At 41.7% G+C, this 27,395-nt stretch overlaps 1 protein-coding gene across 1 annotated transcript; it reads right to left on the minus strand.

The window, feature by feature from the left end:
* Positions 1-2,368: 2,368 nt before the first annotated feature.
* LOC136142849 (zinc finger X-linked protein ZXDB-like) lies at positions 2,369-4,837 on the minus strand. The gene has a single exon (XM_065901150.1). The coding sequence runs from the start codon at positions 4,835-4,837 to the stop codon at positions 2,369-2,371; it is 2,469 nt and encodes an 822-aa protein (XP_065757222.1).
* Between the last annotated feature and the right edge of the window lie 22,558 nt (positions 4,838-27,395).

Genomic DNA, 27,395 nt, shown 5'->3' on the forward strand with positions numbered 1-27,395 from the left:
CTGTAATTTCATGCTATTTTCACCATCATGTTGGAAAAATGGTATTGAATGGGAAATCTTTTGAACAAATTGACTGAAAGAAACCATGTGGGTCCATAAATAATTACAAGATTTTTATCTTCAAGAAAAGTAAAATCTTTCCTTTGACAATTCCACAGAATAGAACAAAAGCATGATTGTTTTTAATGAAGGATTGAAGAAACAAAATGACAGGATTTTAAAATATTTTTATGGTTATATATATTAACAGATGCTTAAGACCTGCATGTTCACCTGGGATTTCTGCATTCCTATCTGTAGGAAAAGAAGAATAACTTATTTAAGAGGACTTAACTAATGACAACACATTTCTAAAATGGGCTTAAAAATCCTTCCAAAATGCTGAGGGAGAACTGTTAAACGGTTACAAAAAATCACACTCTGACCATTTCTTTGGATTTCAAATTTATGTATACTTTTTGCTTTTTCACTGAATGAGTACAACCAATTTAAAAATTAGACAGTACAGATGCATTTCAAAATGGCAAATTATAAAGTGCACTGCCAAACTGCTATAATTGTTATCGACAAATGTACATACAAACAGTACTGGATTAGAATATTTCACAGCAACTAATAGTGTTTGCTAGCTGAACTACGTTAAAAATTTTAGAAGAATAGAAGAACTACATGTCTCATAAAACCTTATATAAAACATTTCCATTATTATTTGATTCATATATAAACACACTGACCTCTAAATCCAGAAAATAATTTCTTAATGCACACTCAGACTTGCAGTAAATATTGGGACTGAAAAATGGGCCATGTCCTGAATGGCTGAGAGATGGTGACCATGAAAAAGGCTTACCTAATTAAAAAAAAAAGAGATCAAGGCAAGGAATGGAGTGGACATGCTAGAGAATAGGTTGGAGAGGGAGAAGAGCTGGCAGAAGGTAAGAGACATATGTTAATGTGGAATGGAACAAGTGGTTATAAACAAAGTCATCATGAAACTCAGAAGAGTATAATGAAAGTTGATGTGCATACACACACACACACACACACACACACACACACACACACAAGAGTTACTAAGCAAGAGTTAGGTAAATTTTAATATGTCTTATAGTTGAAATTTTGCCATAACTATCTTAAAATATTGTGAAGATCAAATATAACAGTTGTGAAAGTGCTACATAAACTGTAAAATGCTATACTCAAGTAAGACAGACAATATTTACTCAAAATGCAAAGTAAAACTCTCATTCCAACTCTGGGAGAAGGCAAACAATGAGCTCTCCAGGGCACAGAGGGGAGAAAAACCTTACTCTGGCCTATTCCCAGATTTCCTTGGAACCACAGGCTCTCCGGTCACTCTATAGGATGGCTTTGAATGCAAGAGTAAAGACACTGGCAAAGTTGGCAAAGTCAGAGAATAGTGTGGAGAAAAATCCTTAATCTGTGGAAGAAAGAGATTCCCTTTTCTGTTTCTTAACCTGCATAAAGCATTAGTGCCTGCACATGAGCATGGTGTTAAATTATGCTAATTTCTTTGAGGAAAGTAATAAGAGAGACAGGAAAGGTGTAAAAATTCACTAAAACAGCCAAAATACAAAACATTTTTCTCTCCATACCTAACTACTAGGAGAGAAGAAGTCTACAATGCATCAGGTATGTGTAAATTAAAATAACAGCTTTACACCTAGGGAACTGAGGGTTAGTAAGAGGAAATGACTTAATAAGGCCACTTATTCACCACAAAGTCAGTATTTCTGAGCCTGAGTCTCATCAAATTACTCGGACTTTCCCCAACACAGCCTTCCATCAAAAAAAAAAAAAAAAAAAAAAAAGAGGCTACAAAGATAAACAGGTAAAAAGAACCAACCCAGATTTTCAGCTTTCTTCCTTTTTAAGCTCACCACAAGATTTTAGAAATATTTTAGCACTGTGTAAAATTTTCATTAAATTGTTAAAGTTAAACACCAGTTACATCTTCTCATATCATTAACTCTCAATGCATTTTTCATTACATTAGGAGCACATGCAATTGCTAATCATTTTAAAAGGTCTTAAAATTTTCAAGGAAGAGCACAAAATGATGAAAATAGAGCTGGAATGACCTTAGAAACAATCTATTCAAACCACCTCATTTTATAAATAAGGAAATTAAGGCTCAGATAGGATAAGTGACTTGCTCAGGGTCACACAATCTGTCAGTTCCAGACTCAAGATCAGAATTTAAACCTCCAAACTTGTAGCCTAGGGCTCTGTTCTTTTTCAAACCTATAAGAAATGACTGCATTTAAACATTTAGTCCAGAATACTCTTAAAATTGAGTGTCATCAATAAAAGTAAGCCATGTGGCAAAGAATGGATAGAGTTTAGTTCATACCAAAAATGAGCTGCCAGTCACTGTAATAAGATCTGTTTCTTTCTGAGACCCATGATTTCCTGCAGGATTGGAGAATGCAAACTGGGTTTCTTCCTCCTGTCCAAAGAAGTCAGAATCAGGATGTACGTTCCATTCCGTTTTGGTTGGCGGCAGTAGTTCTGAGACACTGTTTTCAAAAAGGGTGCTTGAAGGAGTCAGAGCATCTGTGTCTACTGTTAGCTTACTGCTGGGGGTCAAAGCTTGGGGCTCTTGACTCGAGGTTTTCATAGTCAAAGAGCTCAGAGATCCTGAAGGCCCCACACTTAGACTTGAGACACCATCCGTATCTAAAGGACTCTGCTGAAAACCAGCGGCTGTCGTTCCAAAGAAGAGTGAGGTATCCAGACTTTGAGGAAGGTCACTGGTGGCCATCAAGGCCTGAGGGTCCACCGCCTGCCCTAAGGAATTATTATTAACAGGGAGGTTCCCTGCCAGAGTTGAGTTCACAGAAGCCACATCAATAGTCAAGATCCCAGAGTTCACCAATGCGGTGTCCAACACTGCAGCAGAAGTATTACTGGGCACATCAGAGAAGAAAGACACAAGCTCTGCATCACCGAGGTCATTCTGCCCTTGGCTGGTAAGTTCACTGCTGGGCGTAAGAGAATTTGCAGCTTCTAGCTGAGCTAAGAGATCCTGGCGCAGGTTGTGCCTTTTGGCCATGTGGGTCTTCATGCTGTGCTTGGATGTGAAGAGTTTATTACAAGTGGAGACTGGGCATCGGCTTTTCCCAGTGTCCACATCCTGCAAGTGTTTCTTGGAGTGAATGTAGAGACTACTGCGAGCAGAGAACCTGGCACAGCAGCCTTCCACGGGGCACACAAAAGGCTTTGTGCCCAGGTGGGTTATGCTGTGGCCTTTCAGATGTTCGGCCCTCGTGAAAGATTTCCCACAGCCTTCTACAGGACACATGAACCTCCGGTCATCGTCGTGCTTCCTTTTGTGCCTAAGGAGTTTGGACATGCTGGTGAAGTTCCAGCCACAGCCCTCAAAGTCACAAAGGAAAGGTCTCTCACCAGTGTGGCTCCGAAGGTGAATTTTCAACCTACAAGCCTTGTCGTACTGTTTGCTGCAGCCAGGAAAGGAGCAGGAAAAGAGTTCCTGTTCCCTGAAGTGGGCGCGGTTATGGGAAAACAGGGCACTCACTGTGATAAACGTCTTCTTGCAGCCCGAAAATGCACACTGGTAGGGTCTCTCAGGCTCGAAGTGGCTGCGCTGGTGGGCGCTGAGTTTGGCCTGCGTGGGGAAGGTCTCCTCACACACCTCGCATTTGAATGAGTTCTCCTGCTCATGGCCTTTCATGTGTGCTTTGAGGTTATACACCGTGGTGAAGCTCTTGCCACAGCCCTCTGCTGGGCAGCCAAAGGGCCTCAGTTTGTCGTGTGACTGCAGGTGCCTCTTGAGCTTGTACGAGGTGGTGAAGGTCCAGCCGCAACCGCCCAGGGGGCACTTGAAGGGCCGCTGGCCCTGGCTGCTGCTGTGCGTCAGCAGGTGCACCTTCAGTTGGTGCTTCTTGGTAAAGGTTTGTCCGCACTGCGCCTCAGGACACAGGTACAGCACCACGCCCTGGCCCGGGCCCAGCGGCCCGCGGGGACTCTCAGCAGCAACCGGGCCCTCCGCCTCCTCCTCGGGAGATGGGGCGGGCGCGGGTTCGGCCCGCTCGGCCAGCAGGAGGTCGGGCAGCAGCTCGGGACAGTCCTCAGGCTGCGCGGCGTGCGGGATCCCCGCTGGCGGGGCGATCAGACCCCCGGGCTGCGGGGCAGGGGCGACCCCAGGCGCCCAGGTTGGCGGCGGGGGCGTGGCCAGGGTGAGGAAGCCGTTCTCGAAGCGCAACAGCAGGTTTTGTTTGTGAATGGTGACGGTGCCCGCGAAGGCCGCGGCGGGGCTCAGGACTGGGGCGCGAATCGGGGCCAGGGCCGGGACTGGGGCGCGGATAGCGGACAGGGAGCTGGGGCCCAGCGCAGGGCGGCCCTCGGGGTTCGCGCCGCTTTCGTGCCCATGGAATCGTGGTCCCAGCCCGGCCTCCTCCCTCCATAGGGGCCCTGCGGCCTGGCTGGCGCCCGTGGAATCTACGTCTCCACCCACCGGGTCCAGCAGCACCAAGAAGAAGTCATCGCCATCGCCGCCGCCGCCGCTGCCGCAGCCGCCGCCGCCGCCGCCGCCGCCGCCGCCACCGCCGCCGCCAGCGTGATCGGGCCTTGGCACCAACGGGCTAGGGCCCGGGCCCGGGGAGGCCGCGCGGGCCACCTCACGCTGCCGCCCGGGCCCGCCATCTTGGGGGCCCCGGAGCAGCAGGAGGCGGCGCGCGGGGGCCTGGCCGGCCCGCGGGTCAGGACCTCCATGGATCCGGCCGCCGCCCCCGGGGCTGCCAGCGCCGCCGCCCTGTCGCGACCCGCGAGCCGGGAGCAGCCTCGGGATTTCCATCTCCGCGTCCATGAGGCTCCGCTGGAACCAGAATCGCGGAGGAGGCGCGACCCCGCCCCCTGCCGCGGGCCCGAACACGTTCCTGAAAGGAAAAAAAAAAAAAATGTGCAATGCGCAGAAACTGGCCCTATCAGATATAAAAGCGTGTTTAACGCCACCGTGATTTAAATATTCTGGCACTGGGTGTCTAGAACAGAATAGAAAGCCCAGGGGCAGAGCCTCGTATACGTAAATAAGTTCCACAGTTAATATTAGTAGGAAATCAAGGAGGTCTTCCCAGATACAGGGGAAATGGTGTTGGAATGAATACCTTAGCTATGTATCTGCTAAATGCAACATAAATCGGTACCTCACTACCGATTTATGTACCAAAATAAACACACCCCCAGCCCCTCCCAGTGCTAAACATGGTGGTTAGCACTTATCCTGTATTAAACATTGTTTACTGGATGGATGGCTGGATTAATGGATGACAGAAAATTCCTGAGAGAATACGCTATGTGTCAAGATTAAACAACCATAGTGCCACCAATTCCTACTGAAAAGGTTGTCTTTTAAAAAAATTTCCTGGAAAGCTTCCATATCCAGAACTGTCTTGAGCAATGTCTTTAGGAAAATTTGTCGCATAGTTAAATTTTTTGTCCTGCTGGTGCAGAGACTAGATTGAGTGGGGCCGAAGCAGATTAGCACTGTTCAGCCTAGAAATGCAAAGCCTGGAGGATGAAACAATTTATATTGAAATCTGGAGAACCCAACCCACTGCTGGATTCTCCCTATAAGGTACACAACCTAAACCAACTCTTTGCTCTTCCACCATTGGTTGCACCATGGTAAATTTTATGTCCAATCTCACAGCATGAAGAGGACATTCTACAGCTTACTCTAGATTCTCCAGCACACGGAGGTCTCTGGACAAGAGTACTAGTTAAATGTGATAAAGTTAAACCCTAAGTTACTGCAGTGGACTCTCCTGAGAACAAGGCACAGATGCCTTTTGCTAGCCCAATAGCCCCAATGTGCCTGCTTGCATTTAAGTGTGGTGGCCTAGTCTCACTATAATGTATTTGGCCTGTGATGCCTAATGATCTTATTAATGTTGATGATGATCCTTCAATTTGTCTGTCATCAGTGAGTTGGGAATTGATATAAATACAGGGTGAATTAATCTGGCAAGAGAAAGGTTTAGAGTGATGACTAGATTATGGGATACCTATAGTTTAAGTAATCCCTTCTTTCCCCTCTTTTAATGATAATGGACACTTGCTGATCTCTTGATTAAAAGATCAAGTTTTTCATCCATAACAATTCAAACCTCATCAAAATTTCTACATCACATATTTTTCTTTCTATTACATTTTTTGGAGGAAACTTTTTTTCAAATCTGAGGTATAGAGGAATGCATAAAATATATCTGCCAGGTTTAGATAATTTATAAAAGCAAACACCCGTGTAACCAGGACGAAGGTCAAGAAATAGACCATTGCCAGCCTTCCAGAATACATCCACCATATTCCTCTCAATCACAAACCATACCCTCCCCTATAGATATAGTCATTATCTTGACTTTGTGATAATCATTTCAGTGCTTTTTTTTAATATGACTTTACAACTTTTGTATGCATCCCTAAACAATACAGTTTATATGAAGTTATATCAACAGAATCATGCTGCATGCTCCCTTTTATGGCCTGCCTCTTTCACTGTGTATCATATTTATTTGAGAGACTCATCATGTTGTTCCTAGTAGCTGTAGATCTTTTGTCTCCATTGTTGACTAGCATTCCAGGGCATGATTTTAGCAAAGTGATTATGATATGATTATTTCATTCTACACTGGATGAACACTGGGTTCATCCAGGGTTGTTTTTAGCTTTTTATTATGAACAATGGTACAGTGAACATTCTTGGACATTTTTCATGGGACTCATGTTTAAAAGTCTCTTGGGTATACATGCAAGAACAGAATCACTGGTCCACAGAGTATGCATATCTTCAGCTTTTCTACACGATGCCAAATTGTTTTCTATAGTGGTTGTACCAATTTACAATCCCACCAGTAACACAGAGAGTTCCTGCTCCTGCACATCTTCATCTACACCAAGTATTGCCAGAATTTAATTTACTGTTTTTTACCACTACTATTAAGTTTGGGCACATTCTCATGTTTATGAACCTCTTGGATTTTCTCTTCTGTGAAAAGCCTGTTTATGTTCAACTCTTTCACCATTTTTCTATTCTATTTTCCATCTTGTCCTTACTGATCCAATGAGTTTTTTGTGTTTTAAATACCAGTCCAGGGCTTCCCTGGTGGCGCAGTGGTTGAGAGTCCGCCTGCCGATGCAGGGGACACCGGTTCGTGCCCCGGTCCGGGAGGATCCCGCATGCCGCGGAGCGGCTGGGCCCGTGAGCCATGGCCGCTGGGCCTGCGCGTCCGGAGCCTGTGCTCTGCAACGGGAGAGGCCACAACAGTGAGAGGCCCGCATACCGCAAAAAAAAAAAAAAAAAAAAAAAAAAAATACCAGTCCATTGGTGGTTATATGTGTGGCCAAAATAGTCCTTTGCTTTGTTGTTTGTATTTTCTCTTGCTTTATGCCGTGCTTTGTGAACAAATCTTAGTTATAACATACTTAATTATTACATAGTCAAATTTATCATTCTTATCCTGTGGTTAGTGCTTTTCTGTTTCAAGAAATCTGTCTCTGCCCTGGGGCAATGAAAATATTCTCTATATTTCCTTCTGAAATATTTGTGGTTTTGCCTTTCACGGTTAGGTCATAATCCACCTACAAGTGATGTTTGTGTATAGTGTTGAGTAGGGTTTCATTTTTTTTCTTCATGTGGATATCTGATTGTCTCAGTGAACCACTTATTGAAAAGTCTGCCCTTTTACTCTTGATTTGCAGTGCCACATGTGTCATAAATCACGCCTCTACCTATGTATGGGCTAGTTTGTGTACTCTCTATTAAGTACCATGGCTCTACTTATCTGTCCATTTTAAATACCACATATCAATATTAATTACTACAGATCTATAAACAATTCTGATCTTTGAATAAGGCCACTCAATTCTGCCTTGTTCTTCAAGAATGTCTAGGTTATTTTTGGCCTGTCTCAACTCCACTTATATTATCAATTCATCAGAAAAGTTTCAACCAAAATCTTGTTTGAGGTTCTAATTAAGATTGCGTTGAACTTTTAGATTTGACTCCTTGTCAATAATATGGAATGTTATTGAATAGACATGGTCTATCTCTCCTTTTAATAAGAGCTTCCTTAATGTGTCCCAATAATACTTCATATTTTTCCTATAAGAGGACATTTTATCCTAGGTACTTCATATTTTGCAAATACTGCCTTTGAAACGTTCATTTTGTAAATTTGTTGCTGGTAAATAGAATACAATTGGCTTCTGTATATTGATATTTTATCCTACAAACAGCTATCTAAACTCTTTTATTGATTCTACCAATTTGAAAATACCTGTAGAATATAGTGTACACAATCATGTCATCTGCAAACAATGCCAGTCTTACTTCTTCTTTTCCAAGCATTTTATTCCTTCTTTTTCCCCTTACTACTCTTTCTGGGTGTTAGTGGACATTCTTACTTGATGCAGCTCTCAAAAGAAGGCTTTCAGTAATTCCAGGAATGATATTTGCTGTAGGTGTTGTGTTCTGTAGCAATCTGGATCCAATCAGGATATGGAAAGTACACAGTGGACAGGGGAATTTTAACATAAAGTGAAGCATAATGTTTAACATAAAGAATTATTAAACTATGACAAATGTAGAATATATAAGATATAGGAAAACTCGATATGGTATCCTGGGCCTGAGGGAGCATACCCAAGGAAAGACAAACTTGGAATGCGGGTCCCTCCCCAAGACTGGAGGTCACACCTCATTGGAGAAGGTGTAGGAGAACCTACTGGATGGCAGAGAAGTTTTCTGGTTTGCCAGCGCCAGAGCAGGTCTGCAGAACCACAGCTGGTCTACAGTTGCAAGGTAAGCAGGAAGGTAGCCTCTGGAGCACATCAGTGTGGACAAGCCACTGCTGGTGGCCAGCATGTAGACGTGTAGTAGGAGCAAGGGTCCTGGTGGAGTTGGAGGCCTGGAGCTAACAATGTCCTGTACATAGGATCCGGAGGGCCTTGGTGTTGTAAGGGCTGCAGCCTTGGGAGAAGTACAGGAGGTAACGTTAGTGGTGAGGTGGGGTGGGTCGGGAGAGCAATCAATTAGAGGAAATCAGCAGGTAGGTGGCTGGCTTGGAGCACAGGATGTCCCTACGAAGAGGGCCACAGAAAGACAACGACCAGGCCACACTCGATAGGACAGTTGTTCTGGGTACATGCTTGGGGCCGAGCACCTAAGATATCCTTACACCCACACTTCTGACAGCCAAAAGTCACAGGAGAGCCACTTTCTCCTTCAGTAACATTGTGATCACTTTGAAGGAGAGATGCTTAAAGTAATTCATCCATTATCAGAGACAATATATTAAAGGGTGAATTTAGAACAGGGAGAACATTAACAACTGGCTTCATATCCTTTATCAGTTTAGGGGGGTCCCTTCTATTGTTACCTTGCATGAATGGTAGGTACCCTATCTATCATCATATTGTTTCTCTGGTGAATTAATGATTAAAGCAGCAGGACTGGCCACTTCCAGAGTTTTAATAGACTGCTTACAATTCTTGGTGGACCCATGGTTCCCTGGCCTGAAATGAGTTTTGCTGCAAAACCCAGGCTCTGGCACAAAAGGGTGTCATGGGGGTAGGGCAGAGAGCCTGTGAACTCCACATTCTAGTCCTACCCAGGGCTTGTCTGCTCTACCTGCAAGGAGAGCCTTGGTGTGTGGTGAGATTGCCTCTTCCACCATGAGTGTGCATATCACATGTTCTCCTCAGGAATCTTCCACCATGAGTGTGAATATCACATGATCGCCTCAGGAATAGACTAGTTTATACCTGAAATGTTGCTCTACTCTCTTGGTAGCTGTACCTACCAAGATGAAGATGCTTGGATTCCATTTAAAGCCATGCTCATCAGAGCCCTGTCCATGGAGGAGCGGGGCAAAAGATTCTTGTGTTAGTCTTAAAAAGCGTACCTGTTTACCAGTGTTGGCAATTTGAGTGCTTTAATTGCACTTTTCTCGATTGCCTTTAGGCTCCAAAATGGACAAAAATTGATGGGGGAAAATGGCACATAATTTTGCCATTCCTAAGTGACAAATGATCTATTCTTTAGTGGTTGGACTGGCATCTTATACTGGGAAGGAGAGACAATTTAATTTTTTTTAAACTTTTTCTTTCAGTGTGTCCATATTCAATAGATAGAATAAGATACCACTAAATCCAGAAGAAAAATACTTTTTAAAATAATTATTATTTTTTCTAATAATAGTTGCTCACCCTTGGAATCTTGTACTCTCTTCCTAGTACTTCCAATGTATAAAGCATATTCACTTCTGTTCAGAAGCCACACAAGACAAATTAACCCACAGCCTCCTGTTCTCACACAGGACTGGGCTGGCCTCCTATCCCCGGCACCCTGAGATCTTGAACAGGAGGACCTGAATATGAACAGCAAGTTTATCCTTTAAATGCTGGTTGGACCTGCTGCCCGGGCTCTCTTAACTGCCACCCTGACAATGATGAGACACAAATGTGAAATCTGAAACCTGCTCACTAACAAGAGGAGCAGCTCTCTAGGCCTGCCACTTGGGAAGCTGTCACCACCAGGCATCCAAGCAGGCACTCTCACTTGGTAGAAATCACTGAGAACCAGGTTTTGTGGAGATAACACACCTCTAGTCTGTGGTTTCTGAAGGTGGGCTGTGTAGCTGCAGCTGCTGTGTCTCTCCCTGCAGGAGGAAGTTGAACTTGGGAGCTCCCCACGAGGCATAGGCTGGGAGGGACCCATCAAGACTCACATCTTCCCACTGACAACCAGAATGACCCCACTCCTGAACCCCAGCAAAAGAGTAAAAGTCCCCCTGCTGTGTAACCGCTCAAGGATACATTCTTATTCGCTTTGTCCCTCACTTCAACCTGCCGTGCTCTGGCTGAGGATGCAGAGCAAGAGTTGAATTTTAGTAGTTCCTGAAAATTCACATAGTTGTTTCTCCCTGGTTCAACTGAGAGAAGAGAGGACGGTGCCAGGGTACACTCTGTCTTTACTCCTGGGGGCCAGCTCTGCTTTGGGAAAACTTGACAACTACTTAACCACAGAAACTTTCCCCATGCCCTGCATCTTCTCTCAGAATATAATACAGTTTCTGAGGATGCCCAGGCTTCCTTACATTAAGCTCCAGTTTCCCCTCAAGAATTGTATGGGTGAGAGAGTTTTCATTCACTCTCCCTTTTTTCTTACTACAAACACCCCAAACCACACTCAGGGATTGCATGGCCACTCCAAGACTTCACCCAGGTCCCGATTCTCTGCCATCTGCAAGCTTGGTGCATTCTGACTGGCTCAGAGGAATTTGATCTCAAGAAAAGTACTTATGGGGGCAATCCTCTCCCTAGAGAGGGTCTCTCTGGGACCAGAAAATGAACCAGGGACTGATGGCCTGAGTGCTCCTCTGGAAAAATTTTCACTGTCTGCCAACAGAGGACATCGCTGAGAGGGACTGTCCTAGTTATCTGCTCAGCAGGGAACATTGAGGACCTGACCCTCTGTCTTCCTTATCTGTTGGAAGTTTAACCCTCTTCATATCCTGACGATGGTTTAGCTTCTCAGAACGATACATGCTATATTTCACTCGTGAACTGGTGACGATGGAAAGAAAAAAAAATGAAATCGCCATCTATCCACATTTATTTTCAACTTCTGTTCATTTCACTGTTGTCCTCACCTCCCTCATCCCTCTTTTAGGAGTTTGCTCCCCAGGGCCCCACACCACAGTTAGACAGCCTCACATGGGTCTGGGCTTTGGATTTGAGTTCTCTGTGAGGTAAAGTTTGGACTCAGGCTCAGCACAGAGGGCAGAGCCTAGAGTGAAAAGAGGTTCACAAGCCAGATTGTTACTTTGGTCAAAAGAAATCTTTTCCTTGTAGCCTGCTCAGCAGGAGGGTCACTGGTTTTCGTATCATTTATCCCGCACATGCAGACGTAACATGCTTGCTTCAAGGCCAAGTGGTCTCATATAGTGAATCTCCAGAGTAATGTATGACAATTTTAATGAGGCTAGAGCTGCCACTGACTATCTATCTTTGACACAACAGGGAGCAAACCTGTCTTACCATATAAAGGTGTACTTTGCAGGTATTGCAGGTTCTGTTCCAGACTACCACAATAAAGCAAATATTAATAAAGTGAGTCACACAAAGTTGTTGGTTTCCCAGTGCTTATAAAAGTTATGTTTACGCTATACTGTAGTCTATTAAGTGTGCAATAGCATTATGCCTTAAAAAATATACATACCTTAAATAAAAAATACTTTATTGCTAAAAAATGCTAAAATAAATGTTTTCTTCCTCCTCAGCATCTCCCAGGCTGTCCATGCCCAGGCCGAGGATTGTTCCCAACCACTGGCTGCATTTTGCCTCAGCAACTTTTGCACATCACTTACCTTTCCAAGAAAGAAGCACTTCCCCAAGTCTACTCTGGGCTGGTATGCAACCTTAGAGTGGGATCTCAAGGACTGCAGAGGTATTGGGAAAAAGAACTGAGGACAGAAATTGGTTGAAATTTTCTGGTAACAGAACCCAGTTAGTGTGTTTGAGTAGTTGACTTATCAAGTGATATTTGCAATAACTGCTCATCGCTTTTACGTTTTCCCAAAAGCAGGTTCCTAGTCCAGAGTGTTCCTTAAATATCAGATTTCTGACCCATAATTGTGCCTAGAAGTGGTTCACATCAGAATCGGACAGGCTCCTGGACCATCAAACTGAAAATCAGGACCGTACTTGAGATGCACATTACTAATACTGAAGAAAAAAAGTGTATTTATAGTGTATTTATTTATTTATATTTGTAAAATATGACTGAGAATGCAAAATAACAACATCACATTAATACAAATAGAAAAAAATCTTGAATATTTTGATTTTTTATTCACTTCAGAGGAAAGCTAATTGGCTAATAAGTTGACAAGCGCTTTGCAGGCCTTAAATTATTTGGAGGTTCTTTGACTCCAAACATGTTTTTACATTCCTTAAAGTTAAAAATAATCTCTAAGGGATTTGAGGAAATATGGCAGAGTAAAAGGACCTTGAGCTCACCTCGTCTCATTAGAACACCAAAATCACAACTAACTGCTGACCAACCATCAATAAAAAGACTGGCACCTACCAAAAATTATCTTCTACAACAAAAGACATAAAGAAGATACCCAATGGGCTGGTAGGAGGGGAGCAGTCGCAATATAATCAAATACCATACACCCCGGGTAGGTGACCCACAAACAGGAAAATGATTATATCACAGAAATTCTCTCAGTCTCCCCAGCCTGGGGGTCTGGCATCAAGAAGAGGAGCTCCCAGAGCATTTGACTTTGAAGGCCAGTATTGCTTCATTGCAGGACCTCCATAGGAGTGGGAGAAACAGAGACTCCACTCTTGGAGGGTGCACACAAGGTCTCATGTGCACTGGGACTCAGGGCAAATGCAGTGACTTCATAGGGTCCTGGCCTAGACCTACCCACTGGTCTTGGAGGGGATCCTGGGGAGGCAGTGGGTGGCTGTGGTTCTCTCTAGGGTCGTAAAAGCTGGTGGTGGAAGTATTAGGGAGTGTTCATCTACTTGAACTCTTGCTAGAGGCAGACATCTTGCTTGGGTAATTAGCACCTAGACCTGGCCCCACCCAATAGCCTGTAAGTGCCACTGCTGGGACTCCTCAGGCCAAACAATGACAGGACAGGAACACAACCCAACCCATCAGAAGACAGGCTGCCGAAGGACTTCCTGAGCCTACAGCCACCTTTAGACACACCCCTTAACAAAGCCCTGCACACCAGAAGGCCAAGAACCAACTCCACCCACCTGTGTGCAGGCACTGGACCCTTCCACCAAGAAACCTGCACAAGCCACCAGACACACTTCACCCACCAGGGGGCAGACACCAGAAGCACGAAATCTATGTTCCAGCAGCCTGAAGATCCAAGGACACAAATGCAGGTCAGAACCTAACCTCAGGCCATCTGGTCCCTGGCCCTTGGGTTACGAGGGGGCAGTGTACTGTTGGGACACATAGGACATCCTCTATATAGGACCACTTCACCAATGTCAAGAAACATAACTAATCTTCCACTTACATAAAAATACAAATAGAAATTTAGACAAAATGAGACAGCAGATGAAGATGTTCAAGATGGAGGAGCAAGATAAAACCCCAGAAGAACAGCCAAGTGACATGGAGATAGGCAATCTCCTGGAGAAACGGTCCAGAGTAATGATCATAATGATGATCCAAGAACTTGGGAAAAGAATGGATGCACAGAGAGAGAAGTTACAAGAAGTTTTCAACAAAGAGTTACAAAATATAAAGAATAAGCAAACAAAATTGATGAACACAGTAAGTAAAATGAAAAATACACCAGAAGGAATCAATAGCAGTATAAACGAGGCAGAAGAACAGATAAGTGAGCTGGAAGACAGAGTGGTGGAAATCACTGCCGCAACACAGAATAAATGAAACAAGGATGATGAGAAATGAGAACAGTTTAAGAGACCTCTGGAACAATGTCAAATCCTCCACCATTTGCATTATAGGGGTCCCAGGAAGAGAAGAGATAGAGAAAGGTCCTGAGAAAACGTATTTGAAATGATAATAGATGAAAACTTCCATAACATGGGAAAGGAAATAGTCACCCAAGTCCAGGAAGCACAGAGAGTCCCAGGCAGCATTAACCCAAGGAGTAAAACACTGAGACATATAGTAATCAAATTGAAAAAATTAAAGACAAAGAGAAAATATTAAAAGCAGCAAGGGAGAAGCAACGAATAATATACAATGGAATCCCCATAACGTTATCAGCTGAGTTTTCAGCAGTAAGTCTGCAGGCCAGAAGTGGGTGGCACAATATATTTAAAGTGATAAAAAGTAAAAACCTACAACCAAGAAATATAGATAAATGGAACAGGATAGAAAGCCCAGAAATACACCCACACACCTGTGGTCAATTAATCTATGACAAAGGAGGCAAGGATATACAGTGGAGAAAAGACAGTCTCTTCAATAAGTGGTACTGGGAAAACTGGACTGCTACAAGTAAAAGAATGCAATTAGAACATCTTCTAACACCACACACAAAAATGAAGTCAAAATGGATTAATGACCTAAATGTAAGACCAGATACTATAAAACTCCTTGAGGAAAACATAGAACACTCTTTGACATAAATCACAGTGATATCTTTTTGGATCCATCTCCTTGAGTAATGGAAATAAAAACAAAAATAAACTAATGGGACCTAATTAAACTTAAAAGCTTCTTGCACAGCAAAGGAAACCATAAACAAAATGAAAAGACAACCTACAGAATGGGAGAAAATATTTGCAAATGATGTGACTGGCAAGGGATTAATCTCCAAAATATAAAAACAGCTCATGCAGATAAATAGCAAATAAATAAATAATTTGAAAAATGGGTAGAAGACCTAAATAGGCATTCCTCCAAAGAAGACATACAGATGGCCAAGAGACAAAAAAAAAAGGTATTCAATATCACTAATTGTTAGACAAATGCAAATCGAAAACTACAATGAGGTATCACCTCACACTGGTTAGAATGGCCATCATCAAATTTCTACAAATAATAAATGCTGTAGAGGGTGTTCAGAAAAAGGAGCCTTCCTGCACTGTTGCTGGGAAAGTAAATTGGTACAGCCACTATGGATAACAGTATGTGAGTTCCCTAAAAATTCTAAAAATAGAGCTACCATATGATCCTGCAATCCCACTCCTGGGCATATATCCAGAGAAAACCATAATTCGAAAAGTATCATGTGCCCCAATGTTCATTGCAGCACTATTTACCATAGCCAGGACATGGAAGCAACCTAAATGTCCGTCAACAGATGAATGGATAAAAAAGATGTGGTACATATATATGATGGAATATTACTCAGCCATATAAAAGAATGAAATAATGTCATTTGCAGCAACATGGATGACCCAGAGATAATGATACTGAGTGAAGTAAGCCAGACAAAGACAAATATCATTTGATATCAATTATATGTTGAATCTACAAAAAAAATGATACAAATGTACTTATGTACAAAACAGAAATAGACCCACAGACACAGAAAACAAACTTATTGTTACCAAAGAGGAAAGGGGCGAGGGACAAATTAGGGGTTTGGCATTAACATATTCTATATAAAAAACTGCTATATATGAAATAACCAACAAGAACCTACTGTGTAGCACAGGGAACTATACTCAATATTTTGTAATAACCTATAAGGGAAAATAATCTGAAAAGTAATATATATACATATATACATATATATATATATATATATATATATAACTGAATCACTTTTCTATACACCTGAAACTAACACAACTTTGTAAATCAACTATGCTTCAATTTTAAAAATTAAATAAATAAATACATATATAAATAAATAAAATAAAGACAATCCATACGTAAATTTTCATGAAGCCCTAACCACAATCATAAGAGTGACCATGTCGATCACCTCCAAAAGATTTTTATACCCCTTTTTATTGCTTTCCTCTCTACACCTCCCCATCCCTACACCTAGGCAACCACTGATCTGCTTTCTCTCACTATAAAGTAGTTTGAATTTTATTGAACTTTATATAAATAGAATCATACACAATACACTCGTTTTGTCTTTTTTAACTCAGCATAATTATTTTGAGATTTTTTTCATGCTGTTATTTAAAGCAATGAACTTTTATTTTCTTGTTGTGTAGTGTTTCTTCGTATGGCTATTTGGGATGTTTTCAGTTCTTGACTATTACACATAAAACTGCTATTAATATTGATGTACAAGCCTTTGTGTCAAACTATGCTTTCATGTCTCTTAGTTAAAATCTTAAGAGTAGCAATATGGTAAGTATATGTTTAACGTTAAAAGAAACTGTCCAGGGGGGTACCTTGAAGATGCCGGAAGAGTAAGATGCGGAGATCACCTTCCTCCCCACGGATACACCAGAAATACATCTACACGTGGAACAAATCCTACAGAACACCTACTGAAGGCTGGCAGAAGACCTCAGACCTCCTAAAAGGAAAGAAACTCCCCACGTACCTGGGTAGGGCAAAAGAAAAAAAGAAAAAGCAGAGACAAAAGAACAAGGACGGCACCTGCACCAGTGGGAAGGAGCTGTGAAGGAGGAAAAGTTTCCACACACTAGGAAGCCCCTCCGTGGGCGGAGACTGCGGGAGGCGGAGGGGGGAGCTTCGGGGCCACGGAGGAGAGCACAGCAACAGGTGCCGAGGGCAAAGCGGCGAGATTCCCGCACAGAGGATCGGTGCCAACCAGCACTCACCAGCCCGAGAGGCTTGTCTGCTCACCCGCCGGGGCAGGCGGGGCTGCGAGCTGAGGCTCGGTTTCGGTTTTGGACGGAGCGCAAGGAGAGGACTGGGGTTGGTGGCTTGAACATAGCCTGAAGGGTTTAAGTGCACCATGACTAGCCAGGAGGGAGTTCGGGGAAAAGCCTGCACCTGCCAAAGAGGCAAGAGACTTTTTCTTCCCTCTTTGTTTCCTGGTGTGCGAGGAGAGGGGTTTAAGAGCGCTGCTTAAAGGCACTCCAGAGACGGGCGCGAGCCGCGGCTAAAAGCGCGAACTCCAGAGACGGGCGGGAGACGCTAGGGCTGCTGCTGCTGCCACCAGGGGCCCTGTGTGCGAGCGCAGGTCACTCTACACACCACTCTTCCGTGGAGCCTGTGCAGGCCGCCATAGCCAGGTTCCCGGGATCCAGGGACAATTTCCCCGGGAGAACGCACGGCGGGCCTCAGGCTGGTGCAACGTCACGCCGGCCTCTGCTGCAACGTCACGTCGCCTCTGACGCTGCAGGCCCGCCCCGCACGCAGTGCCCCTCCTTCCCCCCCCCACCCCCGGCCTGAGTGAGCCGGAGCCCCCGAATCAGCGGCCCCTTTAACCCCATCCTGTCTGAGCAAAAAACAGACGCCCTCCAGCTACCTACACGCAGAGGCAGGGCCAAATCCAAAGTTGAGCTCCTGTGAGCTGTGAGAACAAAGAAGAGAAAGGGAAATCTCTCCCAGCAGCCTCAGAAGAAGCGGATTAAAGCTGAACAATCAACTTGATATACCCTGAATCTGTGGAATACCTGAATAGACAAGGAATGATCCCAAATTGAAGAGGTGGAATTTAGGAGCAAGATCTATGATTTTTTTCCCTTTTCCTCTTTTTGTGAATGTGTACGTGTATGCTTCTGTGTGAGATCTTGTCTGTATACTCTTGCTTCCACCATTTGTCCTAGGGCTCTATCCGTCTATGGTTTTTTTTAAATTTTTTTTTCTTAATAATTAATTTTAATTGTAATAACTTTATTATACTTTACCTTCGTTATTTCTTTCTTTCTTTCCTTCCTTCCTTCCCTCCTTTAGACAACGAATCACCCCAAATTAAGGAGGTGGTCTCTGAGAGCAAGATTTATGATTTTTCCCCCTTTACCTCTTTTTGTGAACGTGTATGTGTATGCTTCTGTGTAAGATTTTCTCTGTATAGCTTTGCTTCCAACACTTGTCCTAAGGTTCTATCTGTCCCTTTTTTTTTCTAAATATTTTTTAATTCAATAACTATATTATACTTTATTTTATTTTTACTGTATCTTCTTTCTGTCTGTCTTTTTTCCTTCTTTCCCTCATTCCTTCCTTGCTTCCGCCCTCCCTCTCTCCCTCCCTCCATTCTTTCCTTCATAGCTTCTTTCTTCCTTCCTGCTTTCCTTCTTTCTTGCCCCATACTTGTACTAAATCTCTCTACTTTTTCTCCCTTTTATTCTGAGCCATGTGGATGAAAGGCTCTTGGTGCTCCAGCCAGGAGTCAGGGCTCTGCCTCTGAGGTAGGAGAGCCAACTTCAGGACACTGGTCAACAAGAGACCTCCCAGTTCCACATAATATTAAATGGCGGAAATCTCCCAGAGATCTCCATCTTAACACCAGCACCCAGCTTCACTCAAAGACCAGCAAGCCACAGTGCTGGACAACCTATGCCAAACAACTAGCAAAACAGGAACACAACCCCACACATTAGCAGACAGGCTGCCTAAAATCATAAAAAGGCCACAGACACCCCAAAACACACCACCAGACGTGAACCTGCCCAGTAGAGAGACAAGATCCAGCCTCATCCACCACAACACAGGCACTAGTCCCCTCCACCAGGAAGCCTACACAACCCACTGAAACAACCTTAGCCACTGGAGACAGACATCAAAAACAACGGGAACTACGAACCTGCAGCTGGCAAAAAGGAGACCCCAAACAGAGTAAGATAAGCAAAATGAGAAGACAGAAAAACACACAGCTGATGAAGGAGCAAGATAAAAATGCACCAGACCTAACACATGAAGAGAAAATAGGCAGTCTACCTGAAAAAGAATTCAGAATAATGATAGTAAGGATGATCCGAAATCTTGGAAGTAGAATGGACAAAATGCAAGAAACAGTTAACAAGGACCTAGAAGAAATAAAGATGAAACAAGCAACGATGAACAACGCAATAAATGAAATTAAAAGTACTCTAGATGGGATCAATAGCAGAATAACTGAGGCAGAAGAACGTATCAGTGACCTGGAAGATAAAATAGTGAAAATTACTACTGCAGAGCAGAATAAAGAAAAAAGAATGGGGCTTCCCTGGTGGCGCAGTGGTTGAGAGTCTGCCTGCCGATGCAGGGGACGCGGGTTCGTGTCCCGGTCTGGGAGGATCCCATATGCTGTGGAGTGGCTGGGCCCGTGAGCCATGGCCGCTGGGCCTGTGCGTCTGGAGCCTGTGCTCCTCAACGGGAGAGGCCACAGCAGTGAGAGGCCCGCGTACCGCAAAAAAGAAAAAAAAAAAAAAAAAAAAAAGAAAAAAGAATGAAAAAACTGAGGACATTCTCAGAGACCTCTGGGACAACATTAAACGCACCAACATTCGAATTATAGGGGTACCAGAAGAAGAAGAGAAAAAGAAAGGGACTGAGAAAATATTTGAAGAGATTATAGTTGAAAACTTCCCTAATATGGGAAAGGAAATAGTTAAACAAGTCCAGGAAGCACAGAGAGTCCCATACAGGATAAATACAAGAAGAAATACACCAAGACACATATTAATCAAACTGTCAAAAATTAAATACAAAGAAAGCATATTAAAAGCAGCAAGGGAAAAACAACAAATAACACACAAGGGAATCCCCATTATGTTAAAAGCTGATCTCTCAGCAGAAACCCTACAAGCCAGAAGGGAGTGGCAGGACATACTGAAAGTGATGAAGGAGAAAAACCTGCAACCAAGACTACTCTACCCAGCAAGGATCTCATTCAGATTTGATGGAGAAATTAAAACCTTTACAGACAAGAAAAGCTGAGAGAGTTCAGCACCACCAAACCAGCTTTACAACAAATGCTAAAGGAACTTATCTAGACAAGAAACACAAGAGAAGGAAAAGACCTAAAATAAGGAATCCAAAACAATATATAAAATGGGAATAGGAACATACATATCGATAATTACCTTAAATGTAAGTGCACAAAATGCTCCCACCAAAAGACACAGATTGGCTGAATGGATACAAAAACAAGACCCTTATATATGTTGTCTACAAGAGACCCACTTCAGACCTAGAGAGACATACAGGCTGAAAGTAAGCAGATGGAAAAAGATATTCCATGCAAATCGAAACCAAAAGAAAGCTGGAGTAGCAATTCTCATATCAGACAAAATAGACTTTAAAATAAGGACTATTAAAAGGGACAAAGAAGGACACTACATAATGATCAAGGGATCAATCCAAGAAGAAGATATAACAATTGTAAATATTTATGCACCCAACATAGGAGCACCTCAATACATAAGGCAAATACTAACAGCCGTAAAAGGGGAGATCGACAGTAACACATTCATAGTAGGGGACTTTAACACCCCACTTTCACCCATGGACAGATCATCCAAAATGAAAATAAATAAGGAAACACAAGCTTTAAATGATACATTAAACAAGATGGACTTAATTGATATTTATAGGACACTCCATCCGAAAACAACAAAATACGCATTTTTCTCAAGTGCTCATGGAACATTCTCCAGGGTAGATCATATCTTGAGTCACAAATCAAGCCTTGGTAAATTTAAGAAAATTGAAATTGTATCAAGTATCTTTTCTGACCACAACACCATGAGACTAGATATCAATTACAGGAAAAGATCTGTAAAAAATACAAACACATGGAGGCTAAACAATACACTACTTAATAATGAAGTGATCACTGAAGAAATCAAAGAGGAAATAAAAAAATACCTAGAAACAAATGACAATGGAGACACATCGACCGAAAACCTATGGGATGCAGCAAAAGCAGTTCTAAGGGGGAAGTTTATAGCACTACAAGCCCACCTTAAGAAGCAGGAATCATTGCGAATAAACAACCTGACCTTGCACCTCAAGAAATTAGAGAAAGAAGAACAAAAAAACCCCAAAGCAGCAGAAGGAAAGAAATCATAAATATCACATCAGAAATAACTGAAAAAGAAATGAAGGAAATGATAGCAAAGATCAATAAAACTAAAAGCTGGTTCTTTGAGAAGATAAACAAAATAGATAAACCACTAGCCAGACTCATCAAGAAAAAAAGGGAGAAGACTCAAATCAATAGAATTGGAAATGAAAAAGGAGAAGTAACAACTGACACTGCAGAAATAAAAAAAAAATCATGACAGATTACTACAAGCAACTCTATTCCAATAAAATGGACAATCTGGAAGAAATGGACAAATTCTTAGAAATGCACAACCTGCCAAGACTGAATCAGGAAGAAATAGAAAATATGAACAGACCAATCACAAGCACTGAAATTGAAACTGTGATTAAAAATCTTCCAACAAACAAAAGCCCAGGACCAGATGGCTTCACAGGTGAATTCTACCAAATGTTTAGAGAAGAGCTAACACCTATCTTTCTCGAACTCTTCCAAAATATAGCAGAGGGAGCAAAACTCCCAAATTCCTTCTACGAGGCCACCATCACCTTGATACCAAAACCAGACAAGGATGTCACAAAGAAAGAAAACTACAGGCCAATATCACTGATGAACATAGATGCAAAAATGCTCAACAAAATACTAGCAAACAGAATCCAACAGCACATTAAAAGGATCATGCACCATGATCAAGTGGGGTTTATTCCAGGAATGCAAGGATTCTTCAATATACCAAAATCTATCAATGTGATAAACCATATTAACAAATTGAATGAGAAAAACCATATGATCATCTCAATAGATGCAGAGAAAGCTTTCGACAATATTCAACACCCATTTATGATAAAAACCCTGCAGAAAGTAGGCATAGAGGGAACTTTCCTCAACATAATAAAGGCCATATATGACAAGCCCACAGCAAACATCATCCTCAATGGTGAAAAACTGAAAGCATTTCCACTAATATCAGGAACAAGACAAGGTTGCCCACTCTCACCACTCTTATTCAACATAGTTTTGGAAGTTTTAGCCACAGCAATCAGAGAAGAAAAGGAAATAAAAGGAATCCAAATCGGAAAAGAAGAAGTAAAGCTGTCACTCTTTGCAGATGACATGATACTATACATAGAGAATCCTAAAGATGCTACCAGAAAACTACTAGAGCTAATCAATGAATTTAGTAAAGTAGCAGGATACAAAATTAAAGCACAGAAATCTCTGGCATTCCTATATACTAATGATGAAAAATCTGAAAGTGAAATCAAGAAAACACTCACATTTACCATTGCAACAAAAAGAATAAAATATCTAGGAATAAACCTACCTAAGGAGACGAAAGACCTGTATGCAGAAAATTATAAGACACTGATGAAAGAAATTAAAGATGATACAAATAGATGGAGAGATATACCATGTTCTTGGATGGGAAGAATCAACATTGTGAAAATGACTCTACTACCCAAAGCAATCTACAGATTCAATGCAATCCCTATCAAACTACCACTGGCATTTTTCACAGAACTAGAAAAAAAATTTCACAATTTGTATGGAAACACAAAAGACCCCGAATAGCCAAAGCAATCTTGAGAGCAAAAAAAGGAGCTGGCAGAATCAGGCACCCTGACTTCTGACTATACTACAAAGCTACAGTAATCAAGACAGTATGGTACTGGCACAAAAACAGGAAGATAGATCAATGGAACAGGATAGAAAGCCCAGAGATAAACCCACGCATATATGGACACCTTATCTTTGATAAAGGTGGCAGGAATGTACAGTGGAGACAAGACAGCCTCTTCAATAAATGGTGCTGGGAAAACTGGACAGGTACATGTGAAAGTATGAGATTAGATCACTCCCTAACACCATACACAAAAATAAGCTCAAAATGGATTAAAGACCTAAATGTAAGGCCAGAAACTATCAAACTCTTAGAGGAAAACATAGGCAGAACACTCTATGACATCAATCACAGCAAGATCCTTTCTGACCCACCTCCTAGAGTAATGGATACAAAAACAAAAATAAACAAATGGGACCTAATGAAACTTCAAAGCTTTTGCACAGCAAAGGAAATCATAATCAAGACCAAAAGACAACCCTCAGAATGGGAGAAAATATTTGCAAATGAAGCAACTGAAAAAGGATTAATCTCCAAAATCTACAAGCAGCTCATGCAGCTCAATAAGAAAAAAACAAACAACCGAATCCAAAAATGGGCAGAAGACCTAAATAGACATTTCTCCAAAGAAGATATACAGAATGCCAACAAACACATGAAAGAATGCTCAACATCATTAATCATTAGAGAAACGCAAATCAAAACTACAATGAGATATCATCTCACACCAGTCAGAATGGCCATCATCAAAAAATCTAGAAACAATAAATGCTGGAGAGGATGTGGAGAAAAGGGAACACTCTTGCACTGCTGGTGGGAATGTGATTTGGTTCAGGCACTATGGAGAACAGTATGGAGGTTCCTTAGAAAACTACAAATAGAATTACCATATGACCCAGCAATCCCACTACTGGGCATATACCCTGAGAAGACCAAAATTCAAAAAGAGTCATGTACCAAAATGTTCATTGCAGCTCTACTTACAATAGCCCGGAGATGGAAACCACCTAAGTGCCCATCATTGGATGAATGGGTAAAGAAGATGTGGCACATATATACAGTGGAATATTACTCAGCCTTAAAAAGAAATGAAATTGAGCTATTTGTAATGAGATGGGTAGCCCTAGAGTCTGTCATACAGAGTGAAGTAAGTCAGAAAGAAAAAGACAAATACCGTATGCTAACACATATATATGGAATTTAAGGGGAAAAAATGTCATGAAGAACCTAGGGGTAAGACAGGAATAAAGACGCAGACCTACTGGAGAACGGACTTGAGGATATGGGGAGGGGGAAAGGTGAGCTTTGACAGGGCGAGAGAGAGTCATGGACATATACACACTAACAAACGTAGTAAGGTAGATAGCTAGGGGGAAGCAGCCGCAAGGCACAGGGATATTAACTCGGTGCTTTGTGACAGCCTGGAGGGGTGAGATAGGGAGACTGGGAGGGAGAGAGATGCAAGACGGAAGACATATGGGAACATATGTATATGTATAACTGATTCACTTTGTTATAAAGCAGAAACTAACACACCATTGTAAAGCAATTATACCCCAATAAAGATGTATAAAAAAAAAAAAAAAAGAAACTGCCCAACTGTTTCCAAATGTCTGTAACCAAATGTACTCCCATCACATGTTCACGAAGCCTTCATATGTTCAGTCTTTAAATATGTTTTAACGTTTATTTTTATTTATTTATTTTTTTGTGGTACGTGGGCCTCTCACTGTTGTGGCCTCTCCCATTGCGGAGCACAGGCTCCAGTCGCGCAGGCTCAGCAGCCATGGCTCACGGGCCCAGCGGCTCCGTGGCATGTGGCATCTTCCAGACTGGGGCACGAACCCGTGTCCCCTGCATCGGCAGGTGGACTCTCAACCACTGTGCCACCAGGGAAGCCCAACGTTTATTTTTAATTGAAGTATAGCAGATTTAAATATTATATTAGTTTCAGGTATACAGCACAGTAATTCAGTATTTTGCAGATTATACTCCGTTATAGGTAATTAGAAGATAATGGCTATAATTCCTTGTGCTATACAGTGTATCCTTCTTGCTTATCAATTTTATATTATACATTTTAGTTTATATCTGTAATCCCGTGCTTGTGATTTGTCCCTCCCACCTCCACTCACCCCTTGGATGACCACAAGTTTGTTTTCTATATCGGTGAGTCTGTTTCTGTTTTGCATATACATTCACTTGTGTTATTTTTTAGATTCCACATGTAAGTGATACATACAGTTTTTGCTTTACTTTGACTTATTTCAGTAACCGTAATCTCTAATTCCATCCAGGTTGATGCAAATCACAGAATTTCATTCTATTTTTGTGGTTGAATAATGTTCCATGTGTGTATGTGTGTGTGTGTGTATATATCAACAGATGTTTGGATTAAGAAATGTGGTATATATATATATATATACATATATATATACCACATTATATACTTTTTTTTTTCGGTTCGCGGGCCTCTCACTGCTGTGGCCTCTCCCGTTGCAGAGCACAGGCTCTGGATGCACAGGCTCAGCAACCATGGCTCACGGGCCTAGCTGCTCAGTGGTATGTGGGATCTTCCCAGACCGGGGCACAAACCTGTGTCCCCTGCATCGGCAGGCGGACTCTCAACCACTGCACCACCATGGAAGCCCACATATATATTTAATATATATATACCATATCATATGTATATATAATATATCTACCACATTTTATATATATATATATATATATATATATATATATATATATATATATATATATATCACATTTCTTAATCCCAACGTCTGTTGATAGGCACTTGGGCTGTTTCCAGTCTTGGCTATTTTAAATAGTGCTGTTATGAACACTGGGGGTCATGTAACTTTTAAAATTAGTGTTTTCATTTTTTCAAAGTATGTACACAGCAGTGGAATTGTTGGATCATATGGTAGTTCTATTTTTAGTTTTTTGAGGAACCTCCATACTGTTTTCCATAGTGTCTGCATCAGTTTACATTACCACCAACAGTGTGCAAGTATGTTTTTTTCTCCACATCCTCTCCAACATTTGCTATTTGTAGACATTTTGATGATAGTCATTCTGAAAGGTGTGAGATGATATCTTATTTGTTGTTTTGATTTGCATTTATCTAATCATTAGTGATACTGAGCATCTTTTCATGTGCCTCCTAACCATCTGTACAACTTACTGGAAAAATGTCTACTCAGGTCTTTTCACCATTGTTTTATCATTTTTGTTTTGTTTTGTTTTTTACATTTAGCTGTAGGAGCTATTTGTATATTTTGGATATTAACCACTTGTTGGTCACATCATTTGCAAACATCTTCTCCCAGTCTGTAGGTTTTCTTTTTGTTTTGTCAATGGGTTCCTTTGATGTACAAAAGTTTTTAATTTTAATTAGATCTGGCATGTTTAGTTTTGCTTTTGTTCCTTGGTTGGCAGTGTTTTTTTCTTTCTTTCAGCACTTTGAATATATCACCACACTCTTAGCTTGCAAGATTTCTGCTGAGAAGTATACTTATAGCTTATGGGGTTATCTATATGTAAACATTTTTTTCTTGCTGCTTTTACAATTCTTTTTATGTTACGCAGTTTTAGTATAGTTTGTCCTGGAAAATATTGTTTTGGGTTGAAATTTTGAGAGGACCTATTAGCTGCATGAACTTGGATATCCACATCTTTCCCTAGATTTAGGAAGGTCTTAGCCATTTTATTTTTAAATAAGCTTTCTGTCCCTTTCCCCCTCTCTTCTCCTTCTGGGACTCCAATAATGAGCAGATTGTTCCTTTTTATGGTATTCCATAATTCACATAAGTTTTCTTTACTCTTATCATTCTTTTTTTTTTCTTTTTGCTCCTAAGACTGGGTAATTCCAGTGACCCATCTGCTACTGCACTAATTCTTTTCCCTCATTGATTGAGTCTGCTCTTGAAGTTCTCTATTGAATTCTTCAGTCATTTTATTCTTTAACTTTAGTATTTAACTATTTTTAATGCTTTACTATTTCTTTGCTGAACACTCATTTTGTTCATGCATTGTTTTTCTAATTTTATTTAATCGTCAATGTTTTCTGGTAATTAACTGAATTTTTAAAAGATGATTATTATGAATTCTTTTTCTTACAGTTCATAGATCTCCATTTCTTTAAGACTTAGTCATTGGAGTTTTACTATTTTCCTTTGGTGTTGTCACGTTTCATTGATTATCCATGATCTGTTTGGCCCTTTGTAGATATCTGCACACTTGAGTAAGTAGGCACCTCTTCCAGTCTTTACACACTGGTTTGGCAGGCAAAGCCCTTCACCAGTCAG

The sequence above is a fragment of the Phocoena phocoena genome, chromosome X (genome assembly GCF_963924675.1).
Source record: "Phocoena phocoena chromosome X, mPhoPho1.1, whole genome shotgun sequence".
In the NCBI taxonomy this organism is placed as follows: Eukaryota; Metazoa; Chordata; class Mammalia; order Artiodactyla; family Phocoenidae; genus Phocoena; species Phocoena phocoena.

Bases quoted from the DNA above. Each gene is read 5' to 3' on its own strand.
- LOC136142849 (XM_065901150.1), bottom strand. From the start codon at position 4,837: ATGGAAATCCCGAGGCTGCTCCCGGCTCGCGGGTCGCGACAGGGCGGC.